This window comes from Bombus pyrosoma, linkage group LG10, assembly GCF_014825855.1.
Source record: "Bombus pyrosoma isolate SC7728 linkage group LG10, ASM1482585v1, whole genome shotgun sequence".
In the NCBI taxonomy this organism is placed as follows: domain Eukaryota; kingdom Metazoa; phylum Arthropoda; class Insecta; order Hymenoptera; family Apidae; genus Bombus; species Bombus pyrosoma.
The window spans coordinates 2024063-2039277 of NC_057779.1; the positions used below are offsets into that span (position 1 = coordinate 2024063).

General features: G+C 44.0%; 1 protein-coding gene across 2 annotated transcripts in view; it reads left to right on the forward strand.

Annotated features, from left to right (window-relative positions):
* The window catches only part of LOC122572090 (extracellular sulfatase SULF-1 homolog), a 77905-nt gene that overhangs the window by 60281 nt on the left and 2409 nt on the right, over positions 1-15215 (forward strand). The window contains exons 4-13 of one of the 2 annotated variants that reach the window (XM_043736676.1): positions 96-417; positions 9020-9170; positions 9303-9478; positions 11203-11313; positions 11504-11796; positions 12665-13012; positions 13402-13588; positions 13665-13905; positions 13965-14144; positions 14208-15171. In XM_043736676.1, coding sequence (XP_043592611.1) covers positions 96-417; positions 9020-9170; positions 9303-9478; positions 11203-11313; positions 11504-11796; positions 12665-13012; positions 13402-13588; positions 13665-13905; positions 13965-14144; positions 14208-15171 — 2973 coding nt within the window. The remainder of the gene's footprint in view (positions 1-95; positions 418-9019; positions 9171-9302; positions 9479-11202; positions 11314-11503; positions 11797-12664; positions 13013-13401; positions 13589-13664; positions 13906-13964; positions 14145-14207; positions 15172-15215) is intronic. The other variant, XM_043736677.1, reaches the window with a different exon arrangement.

Here is a 15215-nt window from a genome sequence, read left to right on the forward strand (position 1 = left end):
GATTAATTCAAACCTACAATCAATTTATAGAAACAAGTTTCCTCTAACTATTCGTGATTTAATTTAATTCACGTTATCGCAAACACACGTTTCAGGTTACTTCGGCAAGTATCTGAACAAGTACAACGGTTCGTACATACCGCCAGGCTGGCGAGAATGGGGCGGTCTCATAATGAATTCACGGTACTACAACTACAGCGTGAACATGAACGGGAAGAAGATAAAGCACGGCTTCGAGTACAGCAAAGACTATTACCCGGACCTGATAGCGAACGACAGCGTGGCTTTTCTACGCCAGAGTAAACACAATTTCGCCCGGAAGCCGGTGATGTTGGTCGCGAGTTTCCCGGCGCCTCACGGTCCCGAGGATTCAGCGCCGCAGTTCTCGCACCTCTTCTTCAACGTCACTACACACCAGTAAGTACCGAGTAACTTTGTCATTTCTGTTTGCCTTCGTTATCGTGTCGGGCGAGATATATCTGGGTCAGTTCGTTAGCCCCGGATCAGAAATTTATTTGCCAATTACCAAAGATTCTGTCATTTCGAGCATCCGCTTTCAATTAACGTTTCACGTACGCTTGACGGTTCACGAAAGGATTTGAACTTGTTTTCCACGGAGATTCTCAGAGATCGCAATTTACCTTCTTTTCTCGATCATCGCCCCAAGACTATTACGTTAAGCTGCAGAGATATACGATAACGATAATCCTTTTGACGCATTAAATCGCGTGGAGAAACGTGTAGGAGGCGATTTGCTATTTTCTGCATAGAGATCTCAACACCGGATTATAGGATAAGTTGGACTATTAACCTGACTGGTGTATACTCTTATGGAGAATCGATGGTTTTATGATATTTGATATCATGACGATTTATAGGACATATATAGATCATCAGGAATGTAAGATTATAACACTGTAAAACTATTTAAGACGAGACTAAATCTTATAAAATTGGTGTATCTTTCTTTACAAAGAATGATCTGTGTTATTTTACACTATGCCATGCTATAGTTTATTCTCTTGGTTCACGACGCAGTATAAAAAAGGGCTTGATTTATACCATCCTCAAGTGTTTGACACTTTCTTTTCCTCGGTTAGAAAATCAAATGGCCTTGTCCAAGTACTTGAAGCTTCCCATTTTCTTACAAAGGAATCATCCACGATACACAGAACGGTTATTCTTTGTAAAGTCGCCTTCACAGACGAACCTCTAGCGGAGAAACGTATTGGCTTAAAAGAACTTTTGAATTTATTTTATACCCTTAGACTTTTATACTTAATTTTACATTTTCTTACAAAAGTTACCAAAATACATTACATACAATACTTTCCCAAATACAAGATTATACATATCATAAAACACAATGTACAATACCTATACTCTATACGATAGAGCAATATCTAATGGCGTGAAAAAACCAGTCCAAGCTGATGATTACACTTCCAATTCCCCCGACGTGATGCGTTTCATTTTCATTCACCATGACGAACGGTAACATGCGAGCGTACCATAGACGTCGACGCCACCATACACGCGCTTCCTGACAACGAGAGCCGTTTCTACGAAGAACCCGTGCGCGTGCACGCGGGCGCCAGCCATCCAACGTCCGGTGTCAAAGTTTTCTCAAGCTGTTGGACATTCAGGCGTCGTCCTAACGAGGATATACACGGGACGGGGCGATATTCGTAACGGTCTGGCGCGACAACGAGAAGAAGAATCGTGGACGAAAACAAGGAACAACGGGGGCTGAATTCGCAAACGGACGTCGGTGAAGTCGGTGGATGATTTGACAGCGTGTAAAGGAGAGAGGAAAGAGAAAAAGATAGGAACCGAAGGCGAAAGAACGAGAGACACAGAGGCACTCTAGACTAGACAACCGGATAGATAACTGCAGCCACGGTGTCATCGTCGCGTGATGGAGTACCCTAGACGGGGTGGTGCAGTGTGTGCGATGAAAAGCACTAAAAACGTGCACCCCTCTTGGTAGTCTCGTCTCGCCCCTCTGGACAACGCCCCGTTATTGTACCTCTACGATGCAGGTATTATATTCACCTCTCTGTTCCACGATGGAAAAAAACGTATCTTTTGTCTCTGTCCTCTGGCAGTTTCTCCGTCTCCTTTTCATTCTCTTTCTCTCGTTTGGTTTCTCTTCTCGTTGGCCGGACACGAGCGCGTACCTGAACGACTTGTACACGCGATTCAGACGGCGACAAGGAGGAGAGAAACGCGTGACGTTTTCGCGAGGGGTCTTTTGTGAACGGGGGACTACAGATTGCCTCATTGTACGAAGTATTTTTGCCGGATCGCATTTCCCGTCGGGATCGATTCTAAAAAGAGATCTTCCTCCTATTTCATTCGACTCCACCATGGGATACCCCTCGCGTCGGTAAACCTCGTGGGTGGATACCGTTTCCATTTGTCGATCTTTTCTTTTCCATGGATCGCCCCCCGTCTGCAACTTTGTCTCGAAGATAGAATTCTTGCGGGGATTAGATCGACGCTATTACGAAGAAAATACTGGAAAAGCGTGGTTCTCGTTGCGTTCCCTATCCATTTTTTGTCTTCTTGCACGCAGCGATTTACTTAGCGCGATACGATAATTTCGTGTACTTAAATACCTCGTTTCTTTGCCAGCCTCTAGGGAAAAGAAGCGACGACACCGTGTGACGGTGCGATTCGCTATCGGATTTTCAGGCTGAATGCGTGCCGGTCCACAACAGCCAATACTACTTCAGACTAGAACTACGCACAGTTTCGACTCGAAACGAGCGGATCGTCGTCTGGTTGTACGATGTTCGAGCAATTGAAGGGCCAAAAAGAACAAACGTTCGAATACTGTTGGTTGGTTCGTTGAAACGTGTGTAAACGTACGTGTGTACGTATGTACCCATTCACACGAACAATTGCCACGGATTGGAATGAAGCCTCATAAAGTCGCGTACCACGGGAGAATTCTATTCCTACAACGGTACTGTTCGACCAATACGCTTGTTTCATTCTACAGAAAATTGGAATGGGATATTTAGCTGGTTATTTTCTTTTCTATACCTTGGAGGATCGGCGAATCGAAACGTAACGCTGTAAATAATTAAATGCGATCCATAGTGGCCTGCATCGTGCCCGTTTAGAGAAGTTACGGGGGCGAAGCTGGTCGTTTAATTCCATAACCGGGATTTTAATTCCGCTCTCGTACATCACGCCATTCTCTTGTCGCGTCGTTCAAAAGCCAATCGAGTGAGAACGTGAGAGTGAGAGGGAGTGAAATTAATGCGTGCGCTGTAGCACGCGCAATTACGTGCTTTCACGACGCTTTTAACTCGCTGCCTTGCCCTTAAGCAGCCGTTGGCCGAGTCGTTTCACTCGACGAATTAATATTTTTTTCCCTTTTTTACCCCCGCCGCTCGATCGAGAACGATTCGAACGACAAGCAGCACGAAATCGGCTTTACGACTCCGGTAATATCTCGATCGAATTTCTTTCTTTTCTATGCCTCGAGCGATCCAAAGCGATGATTCATGGATCAAATTGTATCATTTAATCTTGCCATTTTTTACTTCGATTTTATGGCACATGGTAGATCGACGCTTCTTTTTGCCCATTAGCTATTATCCTCCAAATCTTGATACAATGTGATTGTAATCTTTTTTATTGAATCTCTTTTTAATCGTTACGAATTAAGAGAATATCTAGGATATTCAAAATGACTCATAATTTGTATAAGTTTTTTACAACAGCGTATTTTATGGAATTTGAATAATTGTTGGTAAAATATACGGATAAAATTCAGTTTTTCTCCCACTATCGCATGTAGTAACTGATATGTTTCCTATAACATGTAGATTTATTATTATTTACAACGTTCTCGACTTGTTTCTGCATCTGTACTACATCTGATCTACATGCTGTACTTGCTTATTTACGTCTTCAATTACTTTTTCTTGCGTCGAATAATCGGAATTTTTCTTAAGAGTACCGACGCGTTAACAATACTGATCGCGAAGCTGATACGAACGACTCGTGACTCGATCGTGGCAGGTGGAATGGGAGAGTCGTGGTGCGTTTCGCGAACTGATCGGCCGCAATTTACTTTTATGAACTCCACGGCATTCTTATCTGTTTTATGCAATATCTGATAAGCGGTCGCCTTACTGGGACACCAGGAGACCGTATCGATCGAGGCTCGATTGAAATCGAGAGCAGTGCGGCTTTTCATCGGAAACTAGGGGAAAAGGTGAAACGTAATTTACTTGACGAGAAAACGAGCGTCTCCTATCGCACACCATCAAACAGAATCGAAAGGAAATCTTAGCAGGATCTCTCGAGGATTTGATTAAATCAAGGAAGAGTGTCAAGAAATTGAAACTTAATGAACGTCACTAGAGTGCCATTGAGATTTAACAACCAAAAACACATATCGAGTGTTTTTATCGTCGTACTTAAACGCTTACTTTGAATAAATATTATAAGAACAACTTTGTCCATTAACAAAGACAACGTCAATGACCGGGAGGGTTTAATCAGAACATCTATACATTCGGAACGAATCAATCTTCCAAAGTTCTCCTCGTGCCAACGAGGTCAAGATAAACGAAACACGCCGCGTGACGTGTGCACTTTTCGAGGGGCCTAGCCTAACTAATGTAATCTAAATCCAGAGCTAACAAGAGCAAAAGCACCTTAGTCGACGTTGAAACGTTCTATGAAAAGGAAAGACACGTTAATTTCGAGATTTCAGTAGAAAGAGGCTTAACTGGTCTGACACTCGACTGAGTCACGTCGATGACCGATCTTAGACTAATCGAGGACCAAAAAGAAAGGGCAGGGTATTTCGGTTAAGTTAACCAATTTACTTTGATCTAAATACGATATTTTCTCATTCTTTCGTTGCTACATTACAGGTTAATGATGTGTCTTAATATACAAATTTAATTGTTCTATGCAAAGTTGGAGATTCAATTTTAATACGTTCAAGCTAGGGCTCAAGTAATCCTACATTCGACAATTTCTACGGTCTTGAATACAGCGACGAGCTTCATCGATTCGAAGGGGACACGCGAACAGATCAACTGGTGGTTTTGTCTTCGTTTCCACGTGCTCCATGACGTTCACCGTCAATTAATACGACCAATCTACTGTAATCTGGTCGCAGCATTCGTGTTAATGGCCCCGTGCCATTTTAGGGACAGTGGTAAACGCGTGGACACGGGCAAAACAGCGTTATCGCGCGTTTACGAGACACGTTTATATTTTGACAGCACCCTTTCACCGTAACTAATCCGTGGGCGCGGGAACGGAGTTTATCAGAGATTTAGCTTGTATTAAGTGCGGCCGTGTCGCGGGGCAGCGACGTGGTTCGCCGCAGGGTCCGTTTTAATTCCAGCGAAACGCGCCCAGCCCTGTTAATATCACCACTGATCAGATAATCGAAATTTATCGTCCGAGTAATTAGCGGAAGGAATTTATACCACCATTACCGTTAGGGAATACAGATCTCCGCCTGTTTTTAGGGAGGAAAAATTAATCGCCGTAAAATCGGATTCGAATTCGTTTCGGAGCGTACATTTTTCTGATTAGATTAGTACTGCGATATTAACTAGCCATGGGTTAAAGATTTATCTGGGGAGACATACAAATCTGGAAAATTTATTTCGTATAATTATTAGGTTGATGTATATAAACTGTTTGAATTCGAAGAACTAATATCATTAAATTTTGCCATTTAGTCAATTATCAATCGTGATAATTAAATATACGAACTTGGATATGTGCAGTTGAAGTTTCATTTGGAAAGAAGCTCAACAATTCAATTCACAAGTCGGTAACTGGTGGAAACAGCGATGATCAATTAACAAGACAAATTTCAGCTCGTTAGTATAGAACTACTGTACATTTTTTCTCCATTTAGTCGTCATCCTCCTCCTCTGAAAAATCGCGGTCACGATCGATCAACTATTGGCGCATCGCGGTCACGATTTCCACCGACTTTCAGATTTGCGTAGATCGCGCGACCACGAGACCCAATGGCGTTGGAATTGATCAACGAGGCGTGGGTAAATATGTGGCGACACAGCGTACGTGTATCGGCTTGATCGCAAGCAGAGAGACACGAAAGAAGAGGTTGCTTGACTGCGTCGAGTTTCTTTGCTCGAGAAATAAACAAGAAAACCGAAGAATTGAACGGACAGAGATAGATAGGTTCGATTCGATGGCGTCTTAGATCGTTAATAGTGCACCAACGTGAAATATGTCGATCGAAACGTTTGCTGGTCGAACGAGCACAGCTCGGTTATTTGTACGAGTCAATTCGAGACGTGTGCATTCGCAACGTCTCGACAATCGATCCCTTGTGATCGGGCGCGTGCTTCGTTACTCGTTCAGAGTTCTTTCCACCAGTCACCGGTCGAAAAGAATAAAAGAGAAAGCGAGCTCTTCAATGGAGACTATTACCAACGAACACTTATTTTTCTTCCGTGTACGTGGCCTCCTTTTGCTACTCCTTACGACACTCCAAGTTGCTTGACAGCCATTTCGAGTGCCTCAAATATCGATTACCTCCGATACGCCCGATATCCTTGCCAACGTCCACTTTGAACGCGAATGTCTTTGTAACCTTGCCCCTCGATATCGTCCATTATAAGAGGAGAAATACTTTATGGAGTATTAAAGCGGTATACATTTAAGCCCTCGTAAATTGTTAGCACAAGCCTTGGTAATATCTGAAATATTGAACGTTTATAATTCCGTGATTGGAATGCCGAACAATAAAAGATGGAATAAAAAGTCTACTTAGTATTCCTGAAGAGTTATGTGTCTGGAAGAACGATGAAAAGAAGTATCGATATTGATTCTGGAAGTGAAACGCGCAATGAATCGAACACGTTTAGTAACGGAACGATCCGACTTAAACTCCATTATGACATATGCAAACAACGAGACGTCGCGCCTATTCAACGGTTCAGACAGTGAAAGTGATGATCCGCGAAACATCGGATACTATTTGGCGTCTGTACGATATCAACTTTCCCCATTATTCGCTGCTCTTCAAAGAAAAGCAGCTTTCTCGAGCGTGGACGTTGCAACTTCGAACCTAACGAAGCGTTGATCAAGTGCATAGAGAACCAGGTCGGCGCAAACACGAAACGAATGTATATTTAAATTGTTCCATCAAAGGCGCCGGAGAATGTAACTCAAAAATTCAAGAAATTGCAAACTTGAAAATTCGAAATCTCGAGAATTCGAAAGTTCCAGATCAGTTCGAGAATTAAAGATTTCAGAAATTCAAGGATTGGAAATTTTAAAAATTCAACAATCTAACAACCGTTCCACGCGACACCAGTTACAGCACTACCAAATCGGCTAACCGACTGGATCGCAAAGGGAGTAAAAGCACGCGAGAAGGAACCGCGCAGTGCCGAGATCGCGCGAAGAAATCGATTGTCCTCGGTTAGGCGCTCTATAATTACCCAGGGAAGGCAGCCGATTAGCGTTCCAGCGCGTGCAGCGACGGTTCGCTTTTCAAGTGGTGCGCGCGTGAGGGATGCACGCACGGAGACAAAACACGCGCGCGGATTTCAGGGATACCGTGTGCGCGAGCGAGACGAGAGCGGGAAGGTGGTGCGGGGGCACGTGTCTGGGTGCAAATATAATCGTCGAGTGTCTCGCGGGGAAGTTAAGTGGCCGTGGCGAGCCAGTGCACGCAGAATAGGCTGCAATTAAGGAGCCCAGACGAAATATACATGGACGGTAGACTGTAGAGGGGATTGGAAGGGAGGGGAATGTTCTGTACCAGGACGGACGACGATATTCTTCGTTCGGGAGCCACCGTCAGATTGCGAGCTTTATTTTAAATTTGCATAAAGACTCGGCCTTCCCTTTACTTCTTTGCACCGCAGCAACGTTTGTGGAAACGAAAAGGCAATCCGAGGAAATTAACGCAAACCACGTTCTTCTTTCTTCAAACTCCAGCCAGTCTTAGATTCATCTACCTCGCTTCGAGCTTCGAGTACACTCTTTCCCTTCAGAAATCGTAGATTCGTTGTTTGGAGAAATCTGCTCCGGTTTCCCGTTCATTTTCTTAGATTTCGTTGAAAGGGGGGCGTTTCTATTCGGATTTATCGCTGCAGTCGTTGGATTCTCGTTGGAACGTTGATTGAACGAGAACATAGGGTGCATTGCTACTGCGATGATCGCGTTAGGTGGTGTTCCTCTCGTTCGTTTTTCGCGAAAATCCAGCACGATCTCGCTTGAAGCGAAACGAGATTCCACGGGATTCGCGTCATAGGTACCGGACAGCTATTGCGCACGCGAAACGCTCGTTTTCATGCACCGTCGACACGCATCGCCGTCTCTCTTCCCCGGACAAGGTCTCAATTTCATTTCACGGGAATTAATTTGGAATTAGGGAGAGTAGCCGTGGAATTCGATTAAACGTTCTGCCTTTTAATATCTCGAGAATGGACGTTTAACAATCTATAATAAGTACGCGCAGCTAGATAGAAAAGTTACAACGCGTCGAATACTCTTGCTACCCTTCTGGGCTATCATAGCTCTCTATGAAATTCCGAACAACTGGCCTGTAAACCTGTTCTCGCGTCTCGTACGATGGTCCATCGGGTAAGACAAAGAGATCCAGCACGTTCCAGCCGAGCATTTCTGAAGGACGTGGAGGAAGGTGAAGGGCCAATTACCCATAATTTCGTGTCTCGCGTAATTGGTGGAGAGCTAGATGGGAAGAGGAAGAGAAAGGAGGAGAGGATACGGCGTCTCGAGGGCCCATCGCGTTTCACCTACTCGTTGCATCGAACTCTCGTTCGATACTCGAGATTAATTCAATTTCCCCTGGCCAGTTCGGATTCTGCATGCTAACGTGCTCGAATCCTAGTTACAGAAGCCACTTAATCGACTAACCAGGGTATTCGTCGAGAGCTCTGGTCGAAGCCAAATGAGTAGCTTAAGCGGCGAAAGTCCTTTGACGAGTCCTGTTTCACTATACGCAATAAAATCTTTTTCCTTTCAGTACGCCGGCTTACGATTACGCGCCGAATCCTGACAAGCAATGGATCCTGCAGGTGACGCAGAAAATGCAGCCGATTCACAAACAGTTTACGGACCTTCTGATGACCAAAAGGCTACAAACGTTGCAGAGCGTGGACGATGCGGTGGACAGGGTACGGTGATTCATTCGTTTAGAAACGTTTCTGCAGACACGTATTAATTGAAGCTCTTGCCACGGTCGCGTCAGGAGAACCACTCGTTTCGCCGGAACGCTCGTTTATTTTTGTGCGTCCGCTTGTTAACAGATTTACCAAGAACTGAAAGATCTGGGGGAGCTGGACAACACGTACATCATCTACACGTCCGACCACGGTTACCATTTGGGACAGTTTGGCCTGATCAAAGGAAAGAGCTTCCCGTTCGAGTTCGACGTCAGGGTACCGTTCTTGATCAGAGGACCTGGAATCGAACCTGGCACCATGTAAGCATCGCACGTTGTACGATTATTTTGATTCCACGTAGGCCGAGCTACGTGTCCACTTCTCGGACTCGTCGTGCCGGGAAGTGTATCTTCGTAGGTAGTGATAAGTAGGACAAATAAACGAGTCATCATGAGTCGGTTGAGCGCGTGAAGAGGAGGCGTGAAGTTGTAAATCACGCAAGTTAGATGAAGACTAGTGGCTGCATTTGGATAAATTGATTCGCCAGTAGGGAAAGATTCACAGTTGTAACCGGCCGTAGAATCGTTTAGGCATTCTCAACTTTACTTTCGCCATTCCATTCTATTTTACGCTACTGGCTATCTCTCTTCCATAATCGGTCATTGTCTTGCAACAATGTTGCACGTGGTGAATCGGTAGTTACCGTCAGGATGGTAGCGTTGCCCCGTAAATTGATGTGCGAACGGGCTAAAGCACAAAAGCACACGCGATAATTTCGGTCGACGTGCCTGGCCGTTGCCGTATGTTGCATTCGTGTTGTTACATTCCTGGCAAAACGGTGCATTTACGCGTCGAACGTACGATCGCGTTCGTGCCCTTAAATCCACGCGTCGTGACGAGATTACGCTCGCGATAAATAGAGCGTATTAGTACGCGTATAAGTGATCGTTGTCTGATCGTCTTCTGGAATTACGGCTGCACGCAGCAACTTCGGAAACGATAAATTATCGGGGCAAACTCGGCGCGGAGAGTAAAAGACAGTCCGCTAACCGACGAGACAGCTCACCGTTTTCGAGTTGCCAGACTACCGTGTGAACGCGAACCCTCGGCCATTCGCGTATAAATTGAAGCAGAACCGTGTCTGTTATAAACATCGTCGTTAGGTTAATACCACGGCGCGGCGTGGGGCAAGTTTGCTTCCGCGTGCAATCCCTTCTAGATTTAATAAACGGCGCCTGGTTTCTGCCACGAGGCGGAGCAATACCACGGTTCGTTTGAAAAACGCGATGTGTTGCGGAAAAGAATATTGTTTTCTTTCGAATGAAGGTTTTCGCGAAGCGATGGAAACCTTCAATCCTTTCACGGTGCAATACGAGAGAAACTCGGGCAAATCGTCAAATATAATTATTATAATTTGTCATCTTAACTGCAAACGTTGGCTACAAAAGTTAAAAACACGTACACATATTTTTGTATTTGATGCCACAAGCTTAAATAATTATTTTCCATATTCTTTATTCGGAATTCTTCGTCGCTTTATTACGTCGCCATAGGGTTGATATTGGCTTCGTCCTTGCGATACTTAAATGTCAGGGGTGAAATTGTTTAGCTCGATAGAGCAAATATTATGACTGATAGATCGCGCTTCTCGGGGCTATTGTTGCAGTTTTTATCAACTGCTTGCTCGTGCATCATTACGACTGACCTCCACTGGTATCTAGTAATCTACGACAATTTCTGAATAATTTTGTTGGAATGGAAATACATTTAGATTAAAAATTTAAGATTTAAAACACAATGGTAGGAGTAAGAGGGTGAACTGTTATTATAAACTTTGTTATATGTTTCCCTAAGCTCTACAAACGTTCGAGATTGAACAATACCGAAAAATCAAAGATCTATAACGCGATAAAACGAGATGAAAGGAATAGAATTCGAAGGACGAAATATCAGAATATTCGCAGCGACTTTACCGAACCGATATTTACCCCGAGGGTTGAGCTGCAATATTGGATTACTATAAAGCATCTATATGACGTTGCAGAGTAGACGACATAGTTTTGAACATCGACTTGGCGCCGACGTTCCTGGACATAGCCGGCGTCGAGACGCCCCCGCAGATGGACGGTCGTTCTTTTAAGAAACTCTTTCAGAAGTGAGTATATCGCCAATTTTTTCGCCATACACATATATATCGTGAACTAAATTCCACGCTGAAAGACAATTACCTACTCGTGGGTTAAATAAGACGAAGAAAGATAAAATGAGACAAAACTGCCAAGCAAGATAATCGAGATCTTCGGATCGTAAAAACTTGATTTTTCAAGAAGAATCGCATGTTGCAGTAAACATGGAAGAAGATCGAAGTTTAAGTGGCCGGATACGTTTCTGATCGAATCTTCCGGACGTCGTGAAACTCCGGAATCGATCGCAGAATCGAAAGCACGGGAAGCCAGGAGGCAGAACCAAACGTTGGCGAAACAGCACGCGAACGCCACGCCGGAAGAGGAAGAAGACAACGTTGCCGATCCAGACGCGGAGCACGAGTCGGAGCATCGATTCTTGGAGAACGATACAGGCAGTGATCAAGACATTTCCGAGGATGACGATTTCGAGGACTCGATCATCGACGAATCGAGTAAGATATTTGCCTCGTTTTATTGCGGATTATCAAATCGTAATTCTTGCTCTTTATGTAGCCTTTCCCTATTTGGGACGCGGTTTCCCCTGCAGGAAGGCGTAACACTTCACGCTGACCTTTTCGCGGCAATAAAATTGCTCTCCGCTTTGGAGAGCTGCAATCTCGCATTATGATCCGATCTTTCAATGAATAAATTACTCAAAGCCGGAGATTTACACAGAGCCGACGACGGAATTAAGCAAAGCGTAGTCGTTTCGGTTAGATTAAATCAAAAAATTCGAACAAATATAGAAGATCCGTAAAAACTGTTATCTTGTTTACTTGTATTCTGCGCGCTCTTTGATCGGTCTAATTAAGTCATCGACAGAAGCAATTATTTATGCGATTAGGATCGATATTCTTTAAGGTTGTATCGGTTTCAGATTTTCTTAGAAGCGTAAAGTTTTAATTAGTTTCGACAGACGCTATATCTTGCGACACGGAAAAAACATCGAAGAAACTTCTTCTTCGGCTACGTCCAGGAATTCGACGTAATTGAAACTCGCGGTTAAGTCGAACGAATTCTTATTCAACCGGTTTGGATAATCACGTTGAAAAGGGGCTCGAATCCCTCTGGGGTCGGACGTAAGTCTTGTCGAAGTTTCGCTAGTCGGGATTTACGCAATGATCAAAGTTTAATCCCATTTTATTGGTCCGCGCACCCGGTTCTTTCATAAAATCTCCTCTCGTCGCTCTCCTTCGCTATGGAATGGGATTTCCAGTTGTAACTACGAAGGACGGACACCGAGAAGTGAATATTCTCAAGGAACACGATTGCAAGAAAATAGCGGCGAATAACCGTAAAATGATGATCTCCGCCTTTCAGACTCTGATCCACACCTGGATAATAGGGTTCATCCTGTTCACTCATCCTTCTCGTCGAAGCACGAACGGTTGGCCATCGAGTGCTCGCGACCGGAAGTCCAGACGAATTGTATTCCAGGTCAAAAGTGGCGCTGCGAGAGGGAAGGTCACCGATGGAGGAGACACAAGTGCAAATACGCCGCCCCTTCGCCAAGGATGTCGAAGAAATGCGCCTGTTTCACGCCAAATGGAGTCGTTTATACCAGATTGGAGTCGAATGATTACATCGATGGGCATCGATATGGCTTTGGCAGAGACAGAAGACCCACAGATGTGTATACGGACGTGGCCAGATATTTTGCTAGACGAGGTACCTCACGATACCTAGCCATTTCATTCAATTTATTTAGTAACGTTCTCGAGATTAAAAATATTTTAATAATGTTGAGTGTTTTAATATCATGAAATATCGCATTTGCCACGATATGGGATATACGAATCACTCAGGAAAGAAATTGATCCACATAATTTTCTAAAAATTTCTTAATGTTAGTAGAGCAGATGCGTGTTTAAATATTGGGAAGTTAAAAATTATTTCCGACATTCTTATGCTTTTCCAATAAAAATAAAAATCAATTGGTTTTTTGTCCAGTACCATACAAAATTATTTTAGTTGATTAAAAGATCAATAAGGGGATAGGATGCAGAAATTAATAATTCTTAGTAAGAAAGGAGATCATCGTTCACGATTTTTCTCAGGCAAGCGAGACGTGTCAGATATGGACAGCGAAGATGTTAGCCGAGATATCGACGGGAACGATGATGACTATAATGATGGTGACCGGGACCGACGAGCCATCGATGAGGAGGACGACGAGGACTTCTTCCAGGAACTGAACAGCCTCGCGAACGATGTTAAGAGGGAATACGTAAACTTGATCTTCAGGTACGAAAGTTTAGAAAGTCGTTGATGATTCGTTGGATAAGATACGAACGTTTCATCGTAATGAATGTGCTCCTAGGGACAGGATTGATAACCGAACGTCGGAAGACGAGTCTCTCGAGTTCGATAATTTAAATGAATCTGAATACTCGATCAATGACTTCGATCCTAGTTTGGATAAAGTAGTGAAAGGACGGCTGAACATTGAAGACGTGGTAAAAAGACACAGGAGGATACGAAGGAGTGTCGCGAAGAAAGACACTGTGGAACATGTGACAAAGATCATGGAGAGTATCGAAGAAGAACTGGATGATTTAAAGGTATACACTTCTAATATAACAAATTTGCGGACGTATGATTCATTCATTCTCATATTTAGGCGACCCAAGCACGGCAATCAGAATCAAAAAGAACGTTTCCACCGAAATGTTCGGTTCTTCCACAAGGAGGCGTGAACTGCTCAGAAACCGTGTACCAAGATCCCAACGAATGGCGAATTTCGAGGCGAGAAATTGAACAACAGATCAGAGAAATGAGGTTGCAGTTGGAAACTTTAAAAGTGAGCGTCGAAGATACGTGTTTTATTTCGTACAAAGTATGTATAACGTGGTATTCATTCCAGGATATTCGTCGTCACTTGATGACCAAGCGACCTCAAGTTATGCGAGAACCAGAGGATGGGTCAAAGAACGCAGAGGAAGCACACAAATCGCACCATCACCCTTCGAAGAACCACGTGAATCGCCATCACAAGAAACACGATCACACTACTACGCTTAATCCTACTGCATCAACCATTCGTTCCATCGTGAAACACAACCAAGTGGCGGAAGATAGAACTGCATTTACAGATACTACGGAGAAGTCCAGATTTAACGTTACAGTCACAGAAAGTACCGATATCGATACGACCACCACGACTGAACCAACATCCACCACGTTATCAACGACTTCCAAACAAAAAAAGGCGCCTCGTCGTCAAAAGATGAAGGAAATCGTCGGTAACAGGACGGAAGTGGAGGATGATAAACCACAAAGGCGCAGGAAGTTTCATCATCATCGAAGGAACAATACTCTGTTCACAAACAGCGTGCATGATGAGACTCCAATAGTGAATGTTAGTGAAACAATGGAGACGACTGTGACTACGCAAAGCACGACACCGAATCAGAGGCATCAGAAGTATCATCAAACCAAGTATGCAACTGTTCCTACCACGACGATGAAAGAAACCACGATTCGAAAGGAGACTTCTAACAGTATAGGAGCCACGAATGACTTTACCAAAGAAACTACGATAGGAACAAACGCCCAAACGGTGCTATCAACAGGATCAGAGACAGGGTCTACTCTCGGTGAATCGACAGAGCCACAAAGAACGACTCCGGTGTTTCCCAGGACAAGTACCGAAGCTCGTTCGAGAACGTTCCCGTCTACGACTGTGACTACGACGCCTATGACCACACCAGTTACGGCGTCTTCGACTAGAAGGTTTCCAAAGGTGCAGAAGAATAGGACGACCAATCTTGGACCTTCTAGGATCGATGTTACTATTTTGGAATCTCCTGATAGAAGGAACAGGCAAGGTTAGTAATTGTGCATACAGTGACTCACGAAAGTATTTGAACAC